Here is a 23,531-nt window from a genome sequence, read left to right as displayed (position 1 = left end):
CTATGATCGAAGGTTCTGGAATCTATAGGGGACAACACATTTCCTACCACCTACCATTCACCCAGGTCTCCCAATAAAATTGGTGCCTCACTTGTGTGGGTGGGCCTAGTGCCAGTGACAGAGAAGCCCCCAAAATACAACGTAGAGACATCGACATTCCATGTCACAAAATTAATCTGATTTGGCAATGGCCAAAGAAGCATTATTTTGACTGGGCAAAGAAGGCCCCTCAGGGAAATCTACCAAACCCAGACATTTCTCAAAACTAAACACCCAGGGGAGTCAAGGATGGGGCAGACCCGGCGACCCTGAGCAATTTTCGACCAATTTCCCTGCTCCCCTTCTTAGGTAAACTACTAGAGGCCCATGTCTCCAGCTGCCTTGGCTCCTTCATTGAAAGCTCTCGGTTCCTGGACCAGCACCAGGCGGGATTCAGACCCCAGCACTTCACTGTGTCCGTCATGGTGGCAGTCCATGACGAACTCCGAAAGGGGGCGGACCAAAACATCTCCCAGGCCCTGGTGCTCCTTGATTTGTCGACAGCGTTCAACACCGTTGATCATTCAATTCTTATTCAGCGGGTCGAAAGCGCCAGCATCAGGGGTACCCCGCTCAGGTGGCTTGCATCATTTCTGCAAGACTGAAAGCAAGGGGTTCGACTTGGCCCCTTTATGTCTGAAGAGAAGGACCTCACTTGTGGGGTCCCACAAGGCTCCGCCCTCTCCCCCTTATTATTTAATCTCTACATCCTTCCTTTGATTTCTATGCTAAGGGAGAAACCAGTGGTCATCTTTAATTACGTGGATGACCTCCAGCTTATTTTTAATATCGACTCCTCCCCCGCCTCCATTGAAAACTTTCAGTCAACAATGACGACCATCAGCTGCTGGATGAATGCCAACCAGCTTAAGCTGAATCCAGATAAGACCGAGCTGGTGCTCACTGGACCCACGGCCAACCCATGGAACCCTAGCTTTTGGCAGCATACTCTGGGCTGTGCCCCCCCATCCAGTGAGCTCGGTCAAGAGCCTGGGAGTTACCATTAGCAAGGACCTGTCTATGAAACATCAAATTAAATCTGTGATGTCGGTCTGTTTCTACCATCTACGCTGCATCAGAAAGATCAGCAGATTCCTCACCCATGATGCCTTGGTTCATTCTATGCTGGGTCTAGTGGTTTCCAGTATTGATTATGCGAATTCACTTTATGTAGGTATCCCTCTTTATCAGTCCCATCAACTTCAACTTGTTTAAAATCAAGCAGCCAGACTGGTCTTTCGGCAGCCAAAGACCAGCTCTGTCAAACCCCTTTTGAGGAGCTTGCACTGGCTCCCTGTAGTCCAGCACAGTCTCTTTAAGGTGGGCTGCATTACTTACCTGGCCCTTGCCAACCAAGGCCCATCCTTCATTGCTTCCCTTCACCCCGGATAAATTCCTTCCCGAGTTCTCCGCTCGGCCGGCCTTAACTTGCTATCCTCATGTCCTTTCAGGCGGAAAAGGCTTGGGAGATTAAGATTTGCCTTTGAGGCCCCGCATCTTTGGAACTCCCTTCCACCTGATCTCCGTCTCATTCCCTCCTACCATTCATTTAGGAGAGCCCTGAAGGTGTGGCTGTTTTCGCAAGCTTTTGAATAAATTGTCCCCCTCCGCAGTCTGCTTCCTGCCTGTCCTAAAGCGCCAAGAAGCCGCTGGTGAACGTGCGCTGTACAAATGTTTTTCTCATATCTCATAGATCCCACAAGGGTTTCCTATCCACAATGCCCTATATCCTCAAACTTTGTCTAAAATTGCACATTTTCCTTGCATTTTTGTGACGTAAACTTCAATAATCAGCACAAATCCATAACATTCCTACCACCCAGCATACCTCCACTTGTCCCAATAAAAATGCTACCCCGCATATGTGGCTGGGTGTAGTGCCCGGCACATATCAAACCAAAGGCAATAGGAATCTCACAGAGAAACTTTTATTGACCCTGGTTTGATTTGTGCCTATTGGGGGCACTAGGTCCAGTCAGACAAGTGGGGTAACATTTTTATCATAACAAGTGGGGGAACGCTGGGTTGTAGGAATTTGGTGAATCCCCAAGATTTCTGGAAGTGTACATCACAGAAATGAGGTCAAGTTGGAAAGACAGCACTATTTTTGGGTCCAGTTGGTAGTGGCTCGTCTTCCTTAGAAGGATGAGACAGAGAGTAAAAGGTAGACAGGGTGATTGACTGGCTTTCATGAAAGGGAAAGACCCCCTTCAGTAGAAAGGAAGCTCTAGTGCGAAGGAACCGCTTGTCTGGGAAGATGTTCCAGTACGGAGGCTTAGATGACAAAGCCTGGAGCTCATTGATCCTCAGGGCAGATGACATTGCAACTAGAAAGGCCATCTTGATCGTAAGGTGCCTGATAGGACAAGTGTGCAGCAGCTTGAAGGGTGCACACATTAGAAAAGTTAAGACTACATTTAGGGCCCACTGAGGCATTAAGAAGGATGAAGGTGTGAACGAGTTTTGGAGACCTTGCAGAAACCTATGTACAATAGGGTATTTAAAAAAACAGATGGCTGAACCACCACCCGCAAAAATGCAGCAATGGCAGAAAGATTGCGTTTTTAAGTGCCCAAAGCAGAGCCCTGCTTAGCTAGAGAAAGAATGAACAGAAGGACCTGAGAAAGGGAAGAAAGGGAGTCAACCTGTTTTTCTGTACACCATGCCACAAACTTGCCCCAATGAAAGGCGTATACCGTCTTGATGGGGGGGGACACTTGGCTGCCAAGATGACATTACAGAATTCAGTCGGAAGATCGAAAGCTATCAACTATCACCACTCGATCTCCAAACATTAAGTTGGAGCATTGACAGGTTCAGGTCCAGCGTTGGAAGGTTCGGTTGGAGAACCCTTCCGTGCTGCTGCAACAGAAGATCCTCCTGAAGGATCAACCTAATCGGAGGGCCGGATGCCGTGCTCGACACAACAGCTCGCGATACCAGACTCTGAGCCCACAACAATTACTTGGGCCTGGTCATTCCTGATTTTCTTGAGAACTCTGGGCAGGACTGGGTATGGGTGGAAAGTCGTACAGAAGGCCTGAAGTGCACATGAGACTAAAACCATCTCCAAGTCAAAGCCGCCTTGGAAACTCTAGCAATCAGAACTGCTGACATTGTGAATTTTCAGCAGTGGCACACAGTTCTAATCAATGTTCTCTCAACTGTTGAATTTGCCCTTGCACCACCTCCTTGATGGAGATGCTATTCGTGATCCACTAGGTATCTTCTGCTGAGTATGCCCACTCTTGCGTTCAGAGATCCCACCAGGTGTTGAACCACCAGAGAAATGCCCTGATATTCCAGCTATGTCCTGAGATGCAATGCCTCCTGACAAAGGGTAAACGACCCCACCCGCCCTGTTTGTTGCAGTACCACATGGCAATGGTGTTGTTTGTAAACACCTGCACTAGCCTTCCCTTGATGGAGGGTGGAAAGGCGTTCAACGTCAGATTGCTTGGAGCTCCAACAGGTTGATGTGGAGTCCGGATTCCGCAAGCGTCCAGAGTCCTCTGATCTCCACCGCTCCCAGATGGCTGTTAGAGCCTAGGAGTGGTGCATCGGTCAGTACTATTAAATCTAGATGGTGAAGGGAGAGGGGTCTGCTGCTGACCCAACAGTGATTAGTTAACCACCACTGCAGTGCCCTCCGAGATCTGAAATCCAGGATAGAAGCTAAAATATCGGTATCATAACCTCAATGTCCAGGATTCACCATTTGGGACAGTAAGCCTAAAACTGCACAGTAAACAGGTCCAATGAAATGGAGCATCTAAGAAGGGGTCAGGAGTGACTTCGGCATGTTGATAGTGAACCCTAGTGAAGAGCTACGCTCGCACAGCCGAAAGGAGGGAATCATCACCTCCTATACCGTTCATCAGGTACTACTTGCACGGACTTGACCAGCCACTGGGCGGTTAACCAATCAGCTAGAGACGTCTCCTCCTGATTCAGATACTGTCTACCCCCACACACCTGTCTTGAAAAAGACCCGCCGCGACCACCAACTAGGGCGCATTAGGGTCGAAACGTCTACGCCCACCCGAGGTCCAGAACCTCCAGGATCTTCCTAAAAGAACACTAGGGTTCCTTGGAGAAAAATAGCTTCTGGACATTCTAACTCTTGTACATAACTTGTATATATGTATTATTTGATTCCACTGTATATTGCTTCATGCACTGCGCACCCATCACCAATTGTCATCAAATTTCACTTGTTATTGACGGTCCAATTTTGAATCAAATGTTATCATTGAATGAAGTAATTCAGATGTAACATGAATGAATTCTGATATAAAATTGTTCAAAACCATCACTTGGCTATATGAATGTTATCATTAGATTGCTTGAGCATTCATTTCTCATTGCATATATGTATCAGAGAGCTTCTAATCGCTAACTCCTTCAAGATTATACACAGCACCTGAGCAACCAAGTCCCAGAGCGAGTGGAAGTATCGACCCAAAAGGCATGCAGTGTACACCGACCACAGTGCCAGGGTTGCGGAAGAAAATATCTTCTTTCCCAAGGTATTCAGCCTCTTGGATTCCCTGTCCAGTGGAGTGGTAGGGAATGAGATTTAGTTAGGAAGTGAAGAATTGGACCACAAAGCTCTCTGGGGTGGGGTGTAGGGTGACAAAGCTGGGGCCCCTGGTGTGAGGCAATGACGGGGGCAATTGTCCTCGTCACAGAAGCCCTTGTGCACAGCTTGGAGTAGGCATCGAGTAGTATGCCCGTCAGGGCTTCATTAAAAAGGAGAAGCGGTCCAGAAGTGGTCATTCCTGGCTGAAGCACCTCCATCAAAACATCAGTCTTGACAACCACAGAGAAAAGCTGAAGGTCCAGAACCTCCGCTGCCCTCCTCACCACCAATGGAAATGAGGCTTCCTCCTCCATAGCCACGTTAGAAGGAGAGACCAAGCCAGTATCTGGGACAGAGTGCAACCCACTGGCATCCACCAAATCCTTACACTAGTTGTCCTGTTTGGCATTTAGGGACTGGTATTCGTAAGGGTCCAGTGGTCCCGCTCAATCCTCCCCAAGTCCTAGCCCATAAGTATAGGGGCTCAGGCTCTGGCCTGGATGAAAGGGCTCCAGTATGCATCTGAGTCATTGTCGGAAGACATCCATCTGGCTCTGTGTTGGAGTCCAGTAGAAGAATGGGGGAGGCGCTGGGAATGTAGGCAGTGGGGACGGGGAAGGTCAAGGTGGCTCGACCGGTGTCGGTAACGGTCCGTCCATGGATCCAAGGTTCTTGACTGGTCCCAGGGGAAAACCCACAGGGGTAAAACTAGTAGGGACCCCTACCGAACCAGAGAGGCCTAAGGGTGCACCTATGGGGACGGGCCGCCCAAATATGAGGTGCATGGCCTCATAAAACTCAGAGTTGGGAGGGGGGTCCTCTGGCTCCAGAAAACTTGGGGAGGTGAGGAGACGGTCCAGGTGCAGGCTCAACCGCCTCGAATGCCGACGGTCCCTAGTCTTGTCTGATGACTTTGACGGATGGGGCAAAGTCGAAGACCTCTTCGACGACGAATACTTTTTGCAGGACATACCTGAACGCCCAGACAACTTAGACGATGTTGGATGGCTCCGCGACCGATCCCACGACCTTTCTCTGAACCGGGAATTACACCACCGTGGCGTCGCACATTGAGCGGCACGAGCTTGAGGGACCGTTCCCTCGAGGCCTTGGCTGCGTGGCAAGACAATTGATGCAGGTCTTGGTTGCGTTCGATACACCAGAGGATGACGAGGTGTGGAAACTTCACTGACATGTACCAGTGACAGGTAGCACATAGTTTGAAACCAGTGTTCCTCACGGATATCCCTGCTACACCAGGAAACAGTGTCCCAAAAAATATTTGACAAAAGGTCAAAAAAGGCCAGTCAAAAAGTGACTTGGGAAGTTCTTCTCTGGATCTGTGGTGACTGGCGTGGAAACAAACGAAGTGACATCAGCACGGTGGGGTGGTGCCTATACAGACACCAAGCACGTCACTTCCGGCGTGAACGACGCAATGTGGAACCGAACAACGCCACCTACCGGCACACATGAGTGCTGCTCACAAGAAAATGACCAGACAAAGTCTGACATCTGGGGATAACACTAAGGTAAGCAATCTGTGGCTAGAAGTCTTTATCAGATATAGGCAGCCACAACATTAGCAAAACAAAGCATAATTCTAAAATAAAGGATCTAACATTAGTCCAAGCAAGGTGCCCCCACTTGTTGAGCCTGGTATCTCTTAAGAAACTGTCTTAAGGAAAACATTTGTATGAGTTTAGTTCTATGGTTGTTAAGCAGAAGAGTAGGCGGAGGAGCAGTGAGTGTGGATGGAATGCTAGTAGTAATTTGAATATTTCTCATTTTTTTTGAAGGGGTGCTATTGGTGGTGGGGAGAAGGAATTAAAAAAATCTACAGGTATCACTGTGAGGTTTTGCCCTATGGAGAAGCAGGGAAATAAACCAACAGCTTTCAACATGTTTAATCACACTTTTTAGCTGCCATCATGATGGTGCCAAGCCCCAGGTCCTCAAACTAACAGTTTGCGCACTGGTGCATACTTCACTTCCTTGCCCAACTGAAAACTCAAAGGTGCTCAATGTGTTTGAATCTGAACATTTTACAATGTAGAATACTGAAGGAATGTTTTTCTGCTAATTCGGGGAAGAACAGAAAAGGGAGGATTTGGTTAAAAACCTGCAAGCCATTGCTTCAATCGTAGGATGAATGAGATTCAAACTTATGAGATGCAGGTTACATACATAAATGAGCATTAGAGCAAGTATTTGTGATTACAACTGTGATGCAACATTGCACAGAGATTTATGTACTAGGCGTAACATTCTTCCGAGTTATCATCCTAGAACTAAAACCTGATGCTGAATAATATACTCTAAACTGATATGCAGAATATGCATTATGTTATGTTATGCTTAAATAATATAGAGCCTCATTTACCAATTACTTGGTGTTCTGTGACTATTGTTATGTTGGTCAAAGTTACTAACTACCATTGAAAGAACTACCTGAAAACAGGCAAGAAAGAAGGCATTATCCCAATTTTTTGACCAATTGAAAAGGACATTTTCCTAGGCATGGTAATTGACATAGCAGTGTTCACACATGTCCCCTCCCATCTTCAAAGAAAAGAAAATACTTTCCAGCTATTAAACACGATTGGACCCAGGCAGCTCCATGCAATCTTACTTAATTGCCATCTAGTTTACTGTCAAATCATCCATTGACCAGAATGGAGTTACTGTCTTCCTAATACTGGACCGCTCTTCAGCTTTTGATACAGCACATCAACCCCCTTCACTAAAGAGACAGAGGTGTACGGATGTCATCCACAGCTTTAAAAAAGACACCTAAAGTAACCGCCCTACCTGTGGGTTGGTCATTACCCTTCCCCTAAGCTCAAAAATGCGCTTTCCAAAGCTTCACTGTGCCGTCTCTTCTCTTGAATGTCTACCTTGGCACTTGTCCAGTCATAATCAAATACTTTACCTTCTCCTGTTACATCTATGCTGATAGTTCCCAGGTAACCCTCAAACTACAAACGCATTCAGACAGAGGTGGATGCACTTTAGGCTTCTGCCCTCTAAAAATGTGCCTGACTATGGCACACAATCATTTAAAGCTCAGCAGTTCAAAAAAGAATAGATTCTCATCCGAGGAAACCAGTCCAAGCTGTGTCCAATGGGCCATTGATCTGGCATCCCTCCACTGCCAGCAGCAAAGTCAGGAACCTTGCAACAATTATAGTCACTGATGTCTCTCTTCTAACATGAAAAAGTAAAATCACTAAAACCTCTTTCACCATCACAGCCTTGCAGCACATCTTCCCAAACAGTGTTCTGGCTAGCACTGCCTTAATTCGGTCTCACTTAGATGAATCTAATGGATTGTACACAAGAGCTCTTCAATTTGCAAAATGCATGGACCTCAAATATAGGCAGCAGCAAGGATTTTAGCATGTTAATCGGATGACCAAAGTTTTGACTTATATCGCCAACTGGATAATGATATGTGGCATCACTTATAGAAGTGTTCAGTTAAAAAATAATTTGCATCAATAGAGGATATGATGTTCTACTGTGCGACATTAGAGTAATATTGGAAGGTGACTGCAAAATATACGTAAGCCATTGCACCATCCCCAACTTTAATAAAACTTTTCCCTTTAGATAGCGACAGAACTTGCAGATTCCAAAACGATGTATGAGCGCTAGTACAGTACTTGAATATGACAACTCTTGCTAATTTTGTAGCAGAGGATAACCTTGGGAACAAAGAAACCCCTCCCCAAAGACGTTATGATCCTCCTGTCACCATATGCAAAAGAATATTGATTCCACATTTTAGTTTAGGTCTCTTGACACTTCTGTTTTAGGAGTTTCCTTTCGATGCAACAACACTTCTCATTTCTCCACTAGGTGTCCCTTTTCCCTATCCACCAAATGTGGAGTAGCTTAAGACGCCTTACCTAGATCCATGGAGCCATTCAATATCCTTCCCCTCCATTTAATACATCCTGAATAACCCTCTTCCTTAATGCCTCAATTTGCATGTTGGTCATTTGATTCACTATTTTGTGTTAATCAAAACCAAAGAAAAATTAAGTTAACGAAAACTTCAAGGGCTTAAAGATCAGCAGATCCTGACCTATAGATATTCGATTATTTCTTGGTCAGATCGCATTAAGAGTGAAGGCTAACTGTGTCATCGCAGAAACACATCTCCATTATATCCTCCCAAACTCATGAGTTAGCATTGGTGCCTATAACTAGCACAATTAGTATAAATTAAAAACAATTCTAACTTCATAGGCTCTTAGGTTTTAATTCTGCAAAAAATTAAGAGTACCAGCTAAAGGACAAATCCTAAGACCAGATAAAATCTGATTTGAGCCTGTGAAGTCAGAATACAGAGTATTCGAACCATTAATGTTTTACTATTTCTGATTGCCTTGCCATGGACAGCTGCAATGCCATAAAGCAGCATCAGTACAGTCTTAGGTTTAAGATGTACAAGAACACAATACCGTGAAGAAATAATATATTGTCAGTATAACTCTTTCACTGCATTTAACCCCTACTTCCAGGCATCCAGGTTAAGGCATCTTCCTGAGGTATGTTCCCTGTTTGGGCTTTTGGAACTGGAAGGGTCTAGGGCCAAACCCTAGTCATTCTCACCCCTTCCCATCCTCCTCTCCCCTTGTTTGACATTTCACTGTGTAAAATTTACGCATATCTCACATCCCGAGTAGGCAGCCGGGCTATCTGACTGACTTCACAAGTGTACACACTAAAGCTACATCTCGGGTTACACAGACCTTCCTGTGCAAGTTCAGGTTGTTTGACCATGTCTGCATGGGATTAGGCTTATGTCACTCTAAGACAGATTCTCATGTCGTATTTTCAGATTGCTAAACCGTGCCTCTACTGCTTGGGCTTCAGTTGCTCCTGGGTGTACTCCACACAATAATGAATGGCTCTCTAACCGAAACTACTTAACTTGGCTTAGGATTTAGTAACTTCAAAATCAACTCGATGTATTATTCTGTGGTTGCCTCCAAAGCTTGGGCTTCTGTCAGTCTTGGATAGACTTAATATAGTATTGCCTGGTTGCTTAGCTTATAGGGGTTAGGTTACTGTTACTCAGGGACAGTTCTTATATACTTCTCCCGGCCAATCTAGAGGTTAGCCTCTGTCACAGCTGGGGAATTGTATGTCATATATTGCTTGTGGACAACTAAGTCACATCAATGGTGGCTTCATCTGAATATTACAAACCAATGAAAAGATAGTATAGATTTGCTTTCCCAACTGCACCAATTCTCACACACTCTTAAATACTTCAAGCTTCCACAACCGTAAATTATTGTCTGGAGTCCCCCCAGGAGCAACGGAAGCCCAAGCAGTAGAGACACAAAAGAAAAAAGAAAAGAAAAAAAAGATAAAAAATGTATGTTACAGCCTTTAACCTGCTACGATCTTCACCAACACAGGAGTGTAAGTCACTGCCACAACAGTGTGGAAAAACCAGAAGTGTGACTAGACTAGTAGGGTGTGTTAACTGCAAAAATCAGACCTTTTTGTCAAAGTCACATCAGTCCAACAGAGAAGTGCCTTGCAAACAGGGAGAAGATTTTCATTCACTATAACCTTCTCAGCTAGAAAGATTTGCTGAATGGCTTGTTCTAGTGAGAGTAAGGAGGTTTTAGATATCTATTCATGTATTGCTTGATACGCTGTGCCTACCATTAACCAACGTTCTTGCTTTCTATTCCCTTAAACTTCGTTTTTAATTGCCTTCGCATCAATCTAATAAATATTTCTATTATGAATATTTTTCAGCCTGGTCCTTTAAACAGAAAATTAACCCATATTTGGTTCTGCCTTTTTGCAACACAACTGCCATGAGCAGCATTTGATTCCCACAAACAAGAGCTTACCTGAATGAAGTTTGTAGCAACAACTCTAGGACGTGTGGATGAATCACCAGTTCTTGCGAGGAGTTGAGAAAGGGATCGCTCTACACAGTGGGTCGTCTCCAGTTTGCCTAGTTTGTGCTTGGGTATATACTGTGTGATGATCATTTTTAGGAGTGTGAGTGATGCCTGGAACACCTGATAGGGTAACAAACAACATCTTATTAAAACCTCCAGGCAACCTTGAGCATAAAGTATTACAACAATTTTGGTTTCCGGAAAGAAGGAAACCTGTTAGTGCTTAAAAAGGTCTCTGCTAAATGGAGTTGCACAATGATCACCAACCCTGTTAATCGCATGGAGCTTGGCAAAGTGTTATGAGCAAGGTCAACTTAAAGCAATTAAGAAAAAAATTGATAGAGCACACACCAGAAAAAACATTAAAAAGTGGAATAGACCCCAAGAACCAATGGAAGTCTTTCAATTTTGTTCTTAAATAGGCACTGCACAATACTGCGTGTCCACAGCGCCATTTTAACACAACCAAAATATTAATATGACTCTTTGGTCAGAGAATGACAGAAAAGAGAAGGAAACTTATAAGTGATTTGTGCATAGGAAAATGGGCCCAAGTTTAGGTACCGCTGCCTTAAACCACAAGGTAAGAGTGAATGCATTGTGCAGCAGAGATGATGGTAACATGCTTGCTCGACTAGTTGACCTGCCATTGTGTGCATCTCTGGCTCTGGATTAAACAACCATGCCCACACACTTCAAACGAGTTCTTGTTAGCAAGAAGCCCGCCCCCTGCCAATATGACCCTTTATAATTTATGCTGGGTAATGTAGGAGGGACATAGTAACATTCCCTATGTACTGGGTAACCCGTGGCACTAATAGCTCCATTGTACATCTAGCACTTCAGTGAGACAACAAACACTACATCAAGTGTCTATGCACTAGCTTCTCCCAGGGTATTAGCTTTCCACAACATTTATACAGTCTACTGTTTATTTCATACATGCAATACAATTACACTCTTGTTGAAAAGGTAAAATGAACAAGCATTTGCAATGCAATAGGTCTCGCAGTTGTTAAGAGTTTGAGCCATTGGCATTGTAAATGGCACTGCCTTTTATTTATGTTTTGGTTTTTAAAACGTTAATAAAAGGCATTGTCATTTACAATGCCAATAGCTTAAACTTGCGTAAATGCAAGACCTATTGCATAGCAAATGCTTGTTTGTTGTTCTTTTTAAGTTATGCATGCTTGCAATAAAAATAAAAGATGTTAAAAAAATCACACCAGTTCCCAGGGCTAGACCGATTGGGGTTGCCAATGCTTGATTTAAAATGTAATTGGTCTTTGAACCACCTTGGATTTTAAGAACATTGTTTGAAATGTAAAACGTGAAAAGAATATTTAACTAAATAATGGAAACATAATACATAACATGAAGATATCAAGTGCTAACAGAATCAGCTGCCTGATCTCCTAAGGAAAAGAAATGACTGCATTTATAAATTAATATTTTTAATTTGCAAGCTGTTTCCTTCGTCTTCTTAAATTGTTTTTTGGCTTTATAAGTAAAATATCTGCACCAGACAAGGCTTTTCAGTTTTCATTCCTTCCAAAAAACACAGTATATAATTTAGAGTACAAAAATATGACGATTGACCTTCAAAAGCAAGTTTATGAAGATAAAATGTACCGCGCTAGTGAAATGGCTATGTCTCCATAACGAGATGAAAGAAGCATTGGCGGCCAAGCCACTAGATCTTGACTCTGGGACTTCTTAGATTGTGAATGGTTTTGGCCATGCTGTGCAGAATGGCAAAAAAAAGGAATACAAAATAGCCTATGATGAAACTGCATCGTTGTTTTGTGGGCATGTGCACCACACACGCATGGTCCTATAAATTATGCCGCACCTTTTGTCTTATTTAGCGCTCCAAGTTGGATAGGTAAATAAAACAAGTAAGACACAATGTATATAATGATATACAAAACATCTCACAGATTGAAGAATAGCAAATACATAGATTGCACAGCAATTACACATATACGGCTAAACAATATGTGTAGAGAGCCTCAGTATGCATGCACATACTGCCAAATACATGGTATAATATCAAGATTTGGCTGAGCAGAGGAATCCATGCCACCTGGAAAACAGGTTTTCAGTACAGTGATTTAATTAAACAGATTGGTGCATTGTGGCTAGGAGATTATTTTTGACTCCAATACCCCAATTAAGGTAACATACCTGAAAGAAATTGATGGTTAAAGGAAAATCCATGATTGGAAAACTGGTGGCACACATAGTCATTATAATGACACACAGAAGGCGCTGACAGTGCCACACACAAGGTAGTGAAAGTGTCACACGCATGTGGCACATACATTGAGTGCACAGTGTTCTCATCATATACACATAGGATGAACACTAACACATTCAATGTAAGACGGTAACACCTAGGGTACATACATATAGGAGTCCAATACAAAGAGACGCTGGTTGCACGCACAGGATGGAGACGGGGACATAGAGAACGCACATGCCATTTCAAACACATCGGATGCATACACTGAAACATCCAAATTTTGCACCATCCACGCACTTTGCGGAAAATCAAAATGACTGCAGCTGACATTATATATGAGGACAACTGTCTGCAAATGCAAGTTAAATGTACATGAACGCAGTCTCATATTTTACGTAAAAAAAAGTGCACATGTGAAAATATACTATCGTTTTCATGTGATATTACAGATTTTTAACTTGTGCCAAAGAAAACTGACAAGCCTAGGTTTTTATAGAAAACAACACATTGCCACAAAACCCAATTTAGCCATCCTTTTAAACTGGTGACCCGATTTGAGCACAGTAAATGAAACGATCTTCAATATTTTTTCTTTAAAATCAAACAGATGTTGCCTATTATAATTAGAGAGTACCTCCCATTAATTTATAGCAAAAACAGTATTTGTCTCCTGGCTGGAGGTAAAGGGCCAGGCCAGAGGAAGTCACAGACAGCATAGAAGATATTCAGGGAAAGAGCAGAGCCCGACCCTTCACAACATATACACTATATGAACACAGGACACTTAGCCTCGGAGGGGTGGTGTTGTGGGAGGGGTGAGGGGGGATGCACGGGGAGATTAAGTGAAGGCAAGGGGCCTGTAAGCAGTTTTGTGGGAAAGGTGAATGGGAGACACAGGAAGATAAAGCGACAGACAAAGTTTCAGCTAAGAAGTAGGATCCTGTAAAAAACAAGACGTCAGCGTTTAGTTCTGTCGGCCGCGAAATGGATCCAAAATAACCAAGCTGGAGGCAGCTCGGGCGCAGCACGTCTTCCAGAGACGTGCGCGTTCACGGAGCACAATCGGCTCGGGCACAGGCCAGTAGCCTCTCGTGCACAGCTCTGTACTCCCTTGGCTGTGAGCACGGTGACTGTAATACTCGCTGCGGCAGCGCTTCGCGCTGCTAACGGCAGCGAGCCCTAACAAGCATTTACAATGCAATGGTCTCGGCATCATTAAAGGAAGAGCTATTGGCATTGCTCATGACATTTCTTTTTTTTTCTTTAAATCATAAACAAATGACATTGTCATTTACATTGCCAATACACAGCACTCTGCACTCAACAGCACACAGCACTCTGCACTCAACAGCACACAGCACTCTGCACTCAACAGCACACAGCACTCTGCACTCAACAGCACACAGCACTCTGCACTCAACAGCACACACCGCTCTGCACCTGCACTTACTGCTCTGCACCTGCACTCACTACTCTGCACTCACAACTCTGCACTCACTACTCACTACTCTACACTCACTACTCTGCACTCACTACTCTGCACTCACTACTCTGCACTCACTACTCTGCACTCACTACTCTGCACTCACTACTCTGCACTCACTACTCTGCACTCACTACTCACTACTCTGCACTCACTACTCACTACTCTGCACTCACTACTCTGCACTCACTACTCTGCACTCACTACTCTGCACTCACTACTCTGCACTCACTACTCTGCACTCACTACTCTGCACTCACTACTCTGCACTCACTACTCTGCACTCACTACTCTGCACTCACTACTCTGCACTCACTACTCTGCACTCACTACTCTGCACTCACTACTCTGCACTCACTACTCTGCACTCACTACTCTGCACTCACTACTCTCTGCACTCACTACTCTCTGCACTCACTACTCTCTGCACTCACTACTCTGCACTCACTACCCTGCACACTCACTACTCTGCACTCACTACTCTGCACTCACTACTCTGCACTCACTACTCTGCACTCACTACTCTGCACTCACTACTCTGCACTCACTACTCTGCACTCACTACTCTGCACTCACTACTCACTACTCTGCACTCACTACTCACTACTCTGCACTCACTACTCACTACTCTGCACTCACTACTCACTACTCTCTGCACTCACTACTCTCTGCACTCACTACTCTGCACTCACTACTCTGCACTCACTACTCTGCACTCACTACTCACTACTCTGCACTCACTACTCACTACTCTGCACTCACTACTCACTACTCTGCACTCACTACTCACTACTCTCTGCACTCACTACTCTCTGCACTCACTACTCTCTGCACTCACTACTCTCTGCACTCACTACCCTGCACACTCACTACCCTGCACACTCACTACCCTGCACTCACTACTCTGCACTCACTACTCTGCACTCACTACTCTGCACTCACTACTCTGCACTCACTACTCTGCACTCACTACTCTGCACTCACTACTCTGCACTCACTACTCACTACTCTGCACTCACTACTCACTACTCTCTGCACTCACTACTCTCTGCACTCACTACTCTCTGCACTCACTACTCTCTGCACTCACTACTCTGCACTCACTACTCTGCACTCACTACTCTGCACTCACTACTCTGCACTCACTACTCTGCACTCACTACTCTGCACTCACTACTCTGCACTCACTACTCACTACTCTGCACTCACTACTCACTACTCTGCACTCACTACTCACTACTCTGCACTCACTACTCACTACTCTGCACTCACTACTCTGCACTCACTACTCACTACTCTGCACTCACTACTCTGCACTCACTACTCTGCACTCACTACTCTGCACTCTCTACTCTGCACTCACTACTCTGCACTCTACTGTGTACTCACTACTCACTACTCTGCACTCACTACTCTGCACTCACTACTCTGCACTCACTACTCTGCACTCACTACTCTGCACTCACTACTCACTACTCTGCACTCACTACTCTGCACTCACTACTCACTACTCTGCACTCACTACTCACTACTCTGCACTCACTACTCTCTGCACTCACTACTCTCTGCACTCACTACTCTCTGCACTCACTACTCTCTGCACTCACTACTCTCTGCACTCACTACTCTCTGCACTCACTACCCTGCACACTCACTACTCTGCACTCACTACTCTGCACTCACTACTCTGCACTCACTACTCTGCACTCACTACTCTGCACTCACTACTCTGCACTCACTACTCACTACTCTGCACTCACTACTCACTACTCTCTGCACTCACTACTCTCTGCACTCACTACTCTCTGCACTCACTACTCTGCACTCACTACTCTGCACTCACTACTCTGCACTCACTACTCTGCACTCACTACTCTGCACTCACTACTCTGCACTCACTACTCTGCACTCACTACTCACTACTCTGCACTCACTACTCACTACTCTGCACTCACTACTCACTACTCTGCACTCACTACTCACTACTCTGCACTCACTACTCACTACTCTGCACTCACTACTCTGCACTCACTACTCTGCACTCACTACTCTGCACTCACTACTCTGCACTCACTACTCTGCACTCACTACTCTGCACTCACTACTCTGCACTCTACTGTGTACTCACTACTCACTACTCTGCACTCACTACTCTGCACTCACTACTCTGCACTCACTACTCTGCACTCACTACTCTGCACTCACTACTCACTACTCTGCACTCACTACTCTCTGCACTCACTACTCTCTGCACTCACTACTCTCTGCACTCACTACTCTCTGCACTCACTACTCTCTGCACTCACTACTCTCTGCACTCACTACTCTCTGCACTCACTACTCTCTGCACTCACTACTCTCTGCACTCACTACTCTGCACTCACTACTCTCTGCACTCACTACTCTCTGCACTCACTACTCTCTGCACTCACTACTCTCTGCACTCACTACTCTCTGCACTCACTACTCTCTGCACTCACTACTCTCTGCACTCACTACTCTGCACTCACTACTCTGCACTCACTACTCTCTGCACTCACTACTCTCTGCACTCACTACTCTCTGCACTCACTACTCTCTGCACTCACTACTCTGCACTCACTACTCTGCACTCACTACTCTGCACTCACTACTCTGCACACTCACTACTCTGCACACTCACTACTCTGCACACTCACTACTCTGCACACTCACTACTCTGCACTCACTACTCACTACTCTGCACTCACTACTCACTACTCTCTGCACTCACTACTCTCTGCACTCACTACTCTCTGCACTCACTACTCTCTGCACTCACTACTCTCTGCACTCACTACTCTCTGCACTCACTACTCTGCACTCACTACTCTGCACTCACTACTCTGCACTCACTACTCTGCACTCACTACTCTGCACTCACTACTCTGCACTCACTACTCTGCACTCACTACTCTGCACTCACTACTCACTACTCTGCACTCACTACTCACTACTCTGCACTCACTACTCACTACTCTGCACTCACTACTCACTACTCTGCACTCACTACTCTGCACTCACTACTCACTACTCTGCACTCACTACTCTGCACTCACTACTCTGCACTCACTACTCTGCACTCACTACTCTGCACTCACTACTGTGTACTCACTACTCACTACTCTGCACTCACTACTCTCTGCACTCACTACTCTCTGCACTCACTACTCTCTGCACTCACTACTCTCTGCACTCACTACTCTCTGCACTCACTACTCTCTGCACTCACTACTCTGCACACTCACTACTCTGCACACTCACTACTCTGCACACTCACTACTCTGCACACTCACTACTCTGCACACTCACTACTCTGCACTCACTACTCTGCACTCACTACTCTGCACTCACTACTCTGCACTCACTACTCTGCACTCACTACTCTGCACTCACTACTCTCTGCACTCACTACTCTCTGCACTCACTACTCTCTGCACTCACTACTCTCTGCACTCACTACTCTCTGCACTCACTACTCTCTGCACTCACTACTCTGCACTCACTACTCTGCACTCACTACTCTGCACTCACTACTCTGCACTCTACTGTGTACTCACTACTCACTACTCTGCACTCACTACTCTGCACTCACTACTCTGCACTCACTACTCTGCACTCACTACTCTGCACTCACTACTCTGCACTCACTACTCTGCACTCACTACTCTGCACTCACTACTCACTACTCTCTGCACTCACTACTCTCTGCACTCACTACTCTCTGCACTCACTACTCTCTGCACTCACTACTCTCTGCACTCACTACTCTCTGCACTCACTACTCTCTGCACTCACTACTCTGCACTCACTACTCTCTGCACTCACTACTCTCTGCACTCACTACTCTGCACTCACTACTCTGCACTCACTACTCTGCACTCACTACTCTGCACTCACTACTCTGCACTCACTACTCTGCACTCACTACTCTGCACTCACTACTCACTACTCTGCACTCACTACTCTGCACTCACTACTCTGCACTCACTACTCTGCACTCACTACTCTGCACTCACTACTCTGCACTCACTACTCTGCACTCACTACCCTGCACTCACTACCCTGCACTCACTACCCTGCACTCACTACCCTGCACTCACTACCCTGCACTCACTACTCTGCACTCACTACTCTGCACTCACTACTCTGCACTCACTACTGTGTACTCACTACTCACTACTCACTACTCACTACTCACTACTCTCTGCACTCACTACTCTCTGCACTCACTACTCTCTGCACTCACTACTCTCTGCACTCACTACTCTCTGCACTCACTACTCTGCACTCACTACTCTCTGCACTCACTACTCTCTGCACTCACTACTCTCTGCACTCACTACTCTCTGCACTCACTACTCTCTGCACTCACTACTCTGCACTCACTACTCTGCACTCACTACTCACTACTCTGCACTCACTACTCTGCACTCACTACTCTGCACTCACTACTCTGCACTCACTACTCTGCACTCACTACTCTCTGCACTCACTACTCTGCACTCACTACTCTCTGCACTCACTACTCTCTGCACTCACTACTCTGCACTCACTACTCACTACTCTGCACTCACTACTCACTACTCTGCACTCACTACTCACTACTCTGCACTCACTACTCACTACTCTGCACTCACTACTCTGCACTCACTACTCTGCACTCACTACTCTGCACTCTACTGTGTACTCACTACTCACTACTCTGCACTCACTACTCTGCACTCACTACTCTGCACTCACTACTCTGCACTCACTACTCTGCACTCACTACTCTGCACTCACTACTCACTACTCTCTGCACTCACTACTCTCTGCACTCACTACTCTCTGCACTCACTACTCTCTGCACTCACTACTCTCTGCACTCACTACTCTCTGCACTCACTACTCTCTGCACTCACTACTCTCTGCACTCACTACTCTCTGCACTCACTACTCTGCACTCACTACTCTGCACTCACTACTCTGCACTCACTACTCTGCACTCACTACTCTGCACTCACTACTCTCTGCACTCACTACTCTCTGCACTCACTACTCTCTGCACTCACTACTCTGCACTCACTACTCTGCACTCACTACTCACTACTCTGCACTCACTACTCTGCACTCACTACTCACTACTCTGCACTCACTACTCTCTGCACTCACTACTCTCTGCACTCACTACTCTCTGCACTCACTACTCTCTGCACTCACTACTCTCTGCACTCACTATACTCTGCACTCACTACTCTGCACTCACTACTCTGCACTCACTACTCTGCACTCACTACTCTGCACTCACTACTCTGCACTCACTACTCTGCACTCACTACTCTGCACACTCACTACTCTGCACACTCACTACTCTGCACACTCACTACTCTGCACTCACTACTCACTACTCTGCACTCACTACTCACTACTCTGCACTCACTACTCACTACTCTGCACTCACTACTCTGCACTCACTACTCACTACTCTGCACTCACTACTCTGCACTCACTACTCTGCACTCACTACTCTGCACTCACTACTGTGTACTCACTACTCACTACTCTGCACTCACTACTCTGCACTCACTACTCTGCACTCACTACTCTGCACTCACTACTCTGCACTCACTACTCTGCACTCACTACTCACTACTCTGCACTCACTACTCTGCACTCACTACTCTGCACTCACTACTCTGCACTCACTACTCTGCACTCACTACTCTGCACTCACTACTCTGCACTCACTACCCTGCACTCACTACCCTGCACTCACTACCCTGCACTCACTACTCTGCACTCACTACTCTGCACTCACTACTCTGCACTCACTACTCTGCACTCACTACTGTGTACTCACTACTCTGCACTCACTACTCTGCACTCACTACTCTGCACTCACTACTCTGCACTCACTACTGTGTACTCACTACTCACTACTCTGCACTCACTACTCTGCACTCACTACTCTGCACTCACTACTCTGCACTCACTACTCTGCACTCACTACTCTGCACTCACTACTCACTACTCTGCACTCACTACTCACTACTCTGCACTCACTACTCTGCACTCACTACTCTGCGCACTCACTACTCTGCACTCACTACTCTGCACTCACTACTCTGCACTCACTACCCTGCACTCACTACCCTGCACTCACTACCCTGCACTCACTACCCTGCACTCACTACTCTGCACTCACTACTCTGCACTCACTACTGTGTACTCACTACTCTGCACTCACTACTCTGCACTCACTACTCTGCACTCACTACTCTGCACTCACTACTCTCTGCACTCACTACTCTCTGCACTCACTACTCACTACTCTGCACTCACTACTCACTACTCTGCACTCACTACTCTGCACTCACTACTCTCTGCACTCACTACTCTCTGCACTCACTACTCTCTGCACTCACTACTCTCTGCACTCACTACTCTCTGCACTCACTACTCTCTGCACTCACTACTCTCTGCACTCACTACTCTCTGCACTCACTACTCTCTGCACTCACTACTCTCTGCACTCACTACTCTCTGCACTCACTACTCTGCACTCACTACTCTGCACTCACTACTCTGCACTCACTACTCTGCACTCACTACTCTGCACTCACTACTCTCTGCACTCACTACTCTCTGCACTCACTACTCTCTGCACTCACTACTCTCTGCACTCACTACTCTCTGCACTCACTACTCTCTGCACTCACTACTCTGCACACTACTCTGCACACTACTCTGCACTCACTACTCTCTGCACTCACTACTCTCTGCACTCACTACTCTCTGCACTCACTACTCTCTGCACTCACTACTCTGCACACTACTCTGCACACTACTCTGCACTCACTACTCTGCACTCACTACTCTGCACTCACTACTCTCTGCACTCACTACTCTCTGCACTCACTACTCTCTGCACTCACTACTCTCTGCACTCACTACTCTGCACTCACTACTCTGCACTCACTACTCACTACTCTGCACTCACTACTCTCTGCACTCACTACTCTCTGCACTCACTACTCTCTGCACTCACTACTCTCTGCACTCACTACTCTGCACTCACTACTCTCTGCACTCACTACTCTCTGCACTCACTACTCTCTGCACTCACTACTCTCTGCACTCACTACTCTCTGCACTCACTACACTCTGCACTCACTACACTCTGCACTCACTACTCTCTGCACTCACTACTCTCTGCACTCACTACTCTCTGCACTCACTACTCTCTGCACTCACTACTCTCTGCACTCACTACTCTCTGCACTCACTACTCTCTGCACTCACTACTCTCTGCACTCACTACTCTGCACTCACTACTCTGCACTCACTACTCACTACTCTGCACTCACTACTCTGCACTCACTACTCACTACTCTGCACTCACTACTCTCTGCACTCACTACTCTCTGCACTCACTACTCTCTGCACTCACTACTCTCTGCACTCACTACTCTCTGCACTCACTACTCTCTGCACTCACTACTCTGCACTCACTACTCTGCACTCACTACTCTGCACTCACTACTCTGCACTCACTACTCTGCACACTCACTACTCTGCACTCACTACTCTGCACTCACTACTCTGCACTCACTACTCTGCACTCACTACTCTGCACTCACTACTCTCTGCACTCACTACTCTCTGCACTCACTACTCTCTGCACTCACTACTCTGCACTCACTACTCTGCACTCACTACTCACTACTCTGCACTCACTACTCTGCACTCACTACTCACTACTCTGCACTCACTACTCTCTGCACTCACTACTCTCTGCACTCACTACTCTCTGCACTCACTACTCTCTGCACTCACTACTCTCTGCACTCACTACTCTCTGCACTCACTACTCACTACTCTGCACTCACTACTCTGCACTCACTACTCACTACTCTGCACTCACTACTCTGCACTCACTACTCACTACTCTGCACTCACTACTCTCTGCACTCACTACTCTCTGCACTCACTACTCTCTGCACTCACTACTCTCTGCACTCACTACTCTCTGCACTCACTACTCTCTGCACTCACTACTCTGCACTCACTACTCTGCACTCACTACTCTGCACTCCCTACTCTGCACTCTGCACTCACTACTCTGCACTCTGCACTCACTACTCTGCACTCTGCACTCACTACTCTCTGCACTCACTACTCTCTGCACTCACTACTCTCTGCACTCACTACTCTCTGCACTCACTACTCTGCACTCACTACTCTCTGCACTCACTACTCTCTGCACTCACTACTCTCTGCACTCACTACTCTCTGCACTCACTACTCTCTGCACTCACTACTCTGCACTCACTACTCTGCACTCACTACTCTCTGCACTCACTACTCTCTGCACTCACTACTCTCTGCACTCACTACTCTCTGCACTCACTACTCTCTGCACTCACTACTCTGCACTCACTACTCTGCACTCACTACTCTGCACTCACTACTCTGCACTCACTACTCTGCACTCACTACTCTGCACTCACTACTCTGCACTCACTACTCACTACTCTGCACTCCCTACTCTCTGCACTCACTACTCTCTGCACTCACTACTCTGCACTCACTACTCTGCACTCACTACTCTCTGCACTCTACTCTCTGCACTCACTACTCTCTGCACTCACTACTCTCTGCACTCACTACTCTCTGCACTCACTACTCTGCACTCACTACTCTGCACTCACTACTCTCTGCACTCACTACTCTGCACTCACTACTCACTACTCTGCACTCACTACTCTGCACTCACTACTCTGCACTCACTACTCTGCACTCACTACTCTGCACTCACTACTCTGCACTCACTACTCTCTGCACTCACTACTCTGCACTCACTACTCTCTGCACTCACTACTCTCTGCACTCACTACTCTGCACTCACTACTCTCTGCACTCACTACTCTCTGCACTCACTACTCTCTGCACTCACTACTCTGCACTCACTACTCTCTGCACTCACTACTCTCTGCACTCACTACTCTCTGCACTCACTACTCTGCACTCACTACTCTGCAGTCACTACTCTGCAGTCACTACTCTCTGCACTCACTACTCTCTGCACTCACTACTCTCTGCACTCACTACTCTGCACTCACTACTCTGCACTCACTACTCTGCACTCACTACTCTGCACTCACTACTCTCTGCACTCACTACTCTGCACTCACTACTCTGCACTCACTACTCTGCACTCACTACTCTGCACTCACTACTCTGCAC

General features: G+C 46.3%; 1 protein-coding gene across 2 annotated transcripts in view; it reads right to left on the bottom strand.

The window, feature by feature from the left end:
* CEP104 (centrosomal protein 104) overlaps positions 1 to 23,531 on the bottom strand; it is a 513,885-nt gene that overhangs the window by 229,207 nt on the left and 261,147 nt on the right. For both annotated transcript variants that reach the window (XM_086921737.1, XM_086921738.1), the window contains exon 12: positions 10,504 to 10,677. In XM_086921737.1, coding sequence (XP_086777863.1) covers positions 10,504 to 10,677 — 174 coding nt within the window. The remainder of the gene's footprint in view (positions 1 to 10,503; positions 10,678 to 23,531) is intronic.

Source organism: Lissotriton vulgaris, chromosome 5 (genome assembly GCF_964263255.1).
Source record: "Lissotriton vulgaris chromosome 5, aLisVul1.2, whole genome shotgun sequence".
NCBI lineage: Eukaryota > Metazoa > Chordata > Amphibia > Caudata > Salamandridae > Lissotriton > Lissotriton vulgaris.
The sequence above is the reverse complement of the archived record's forward strand: the minus strand, read 5'-3'. Positions and strand labels throughout refer to the sequence as shown.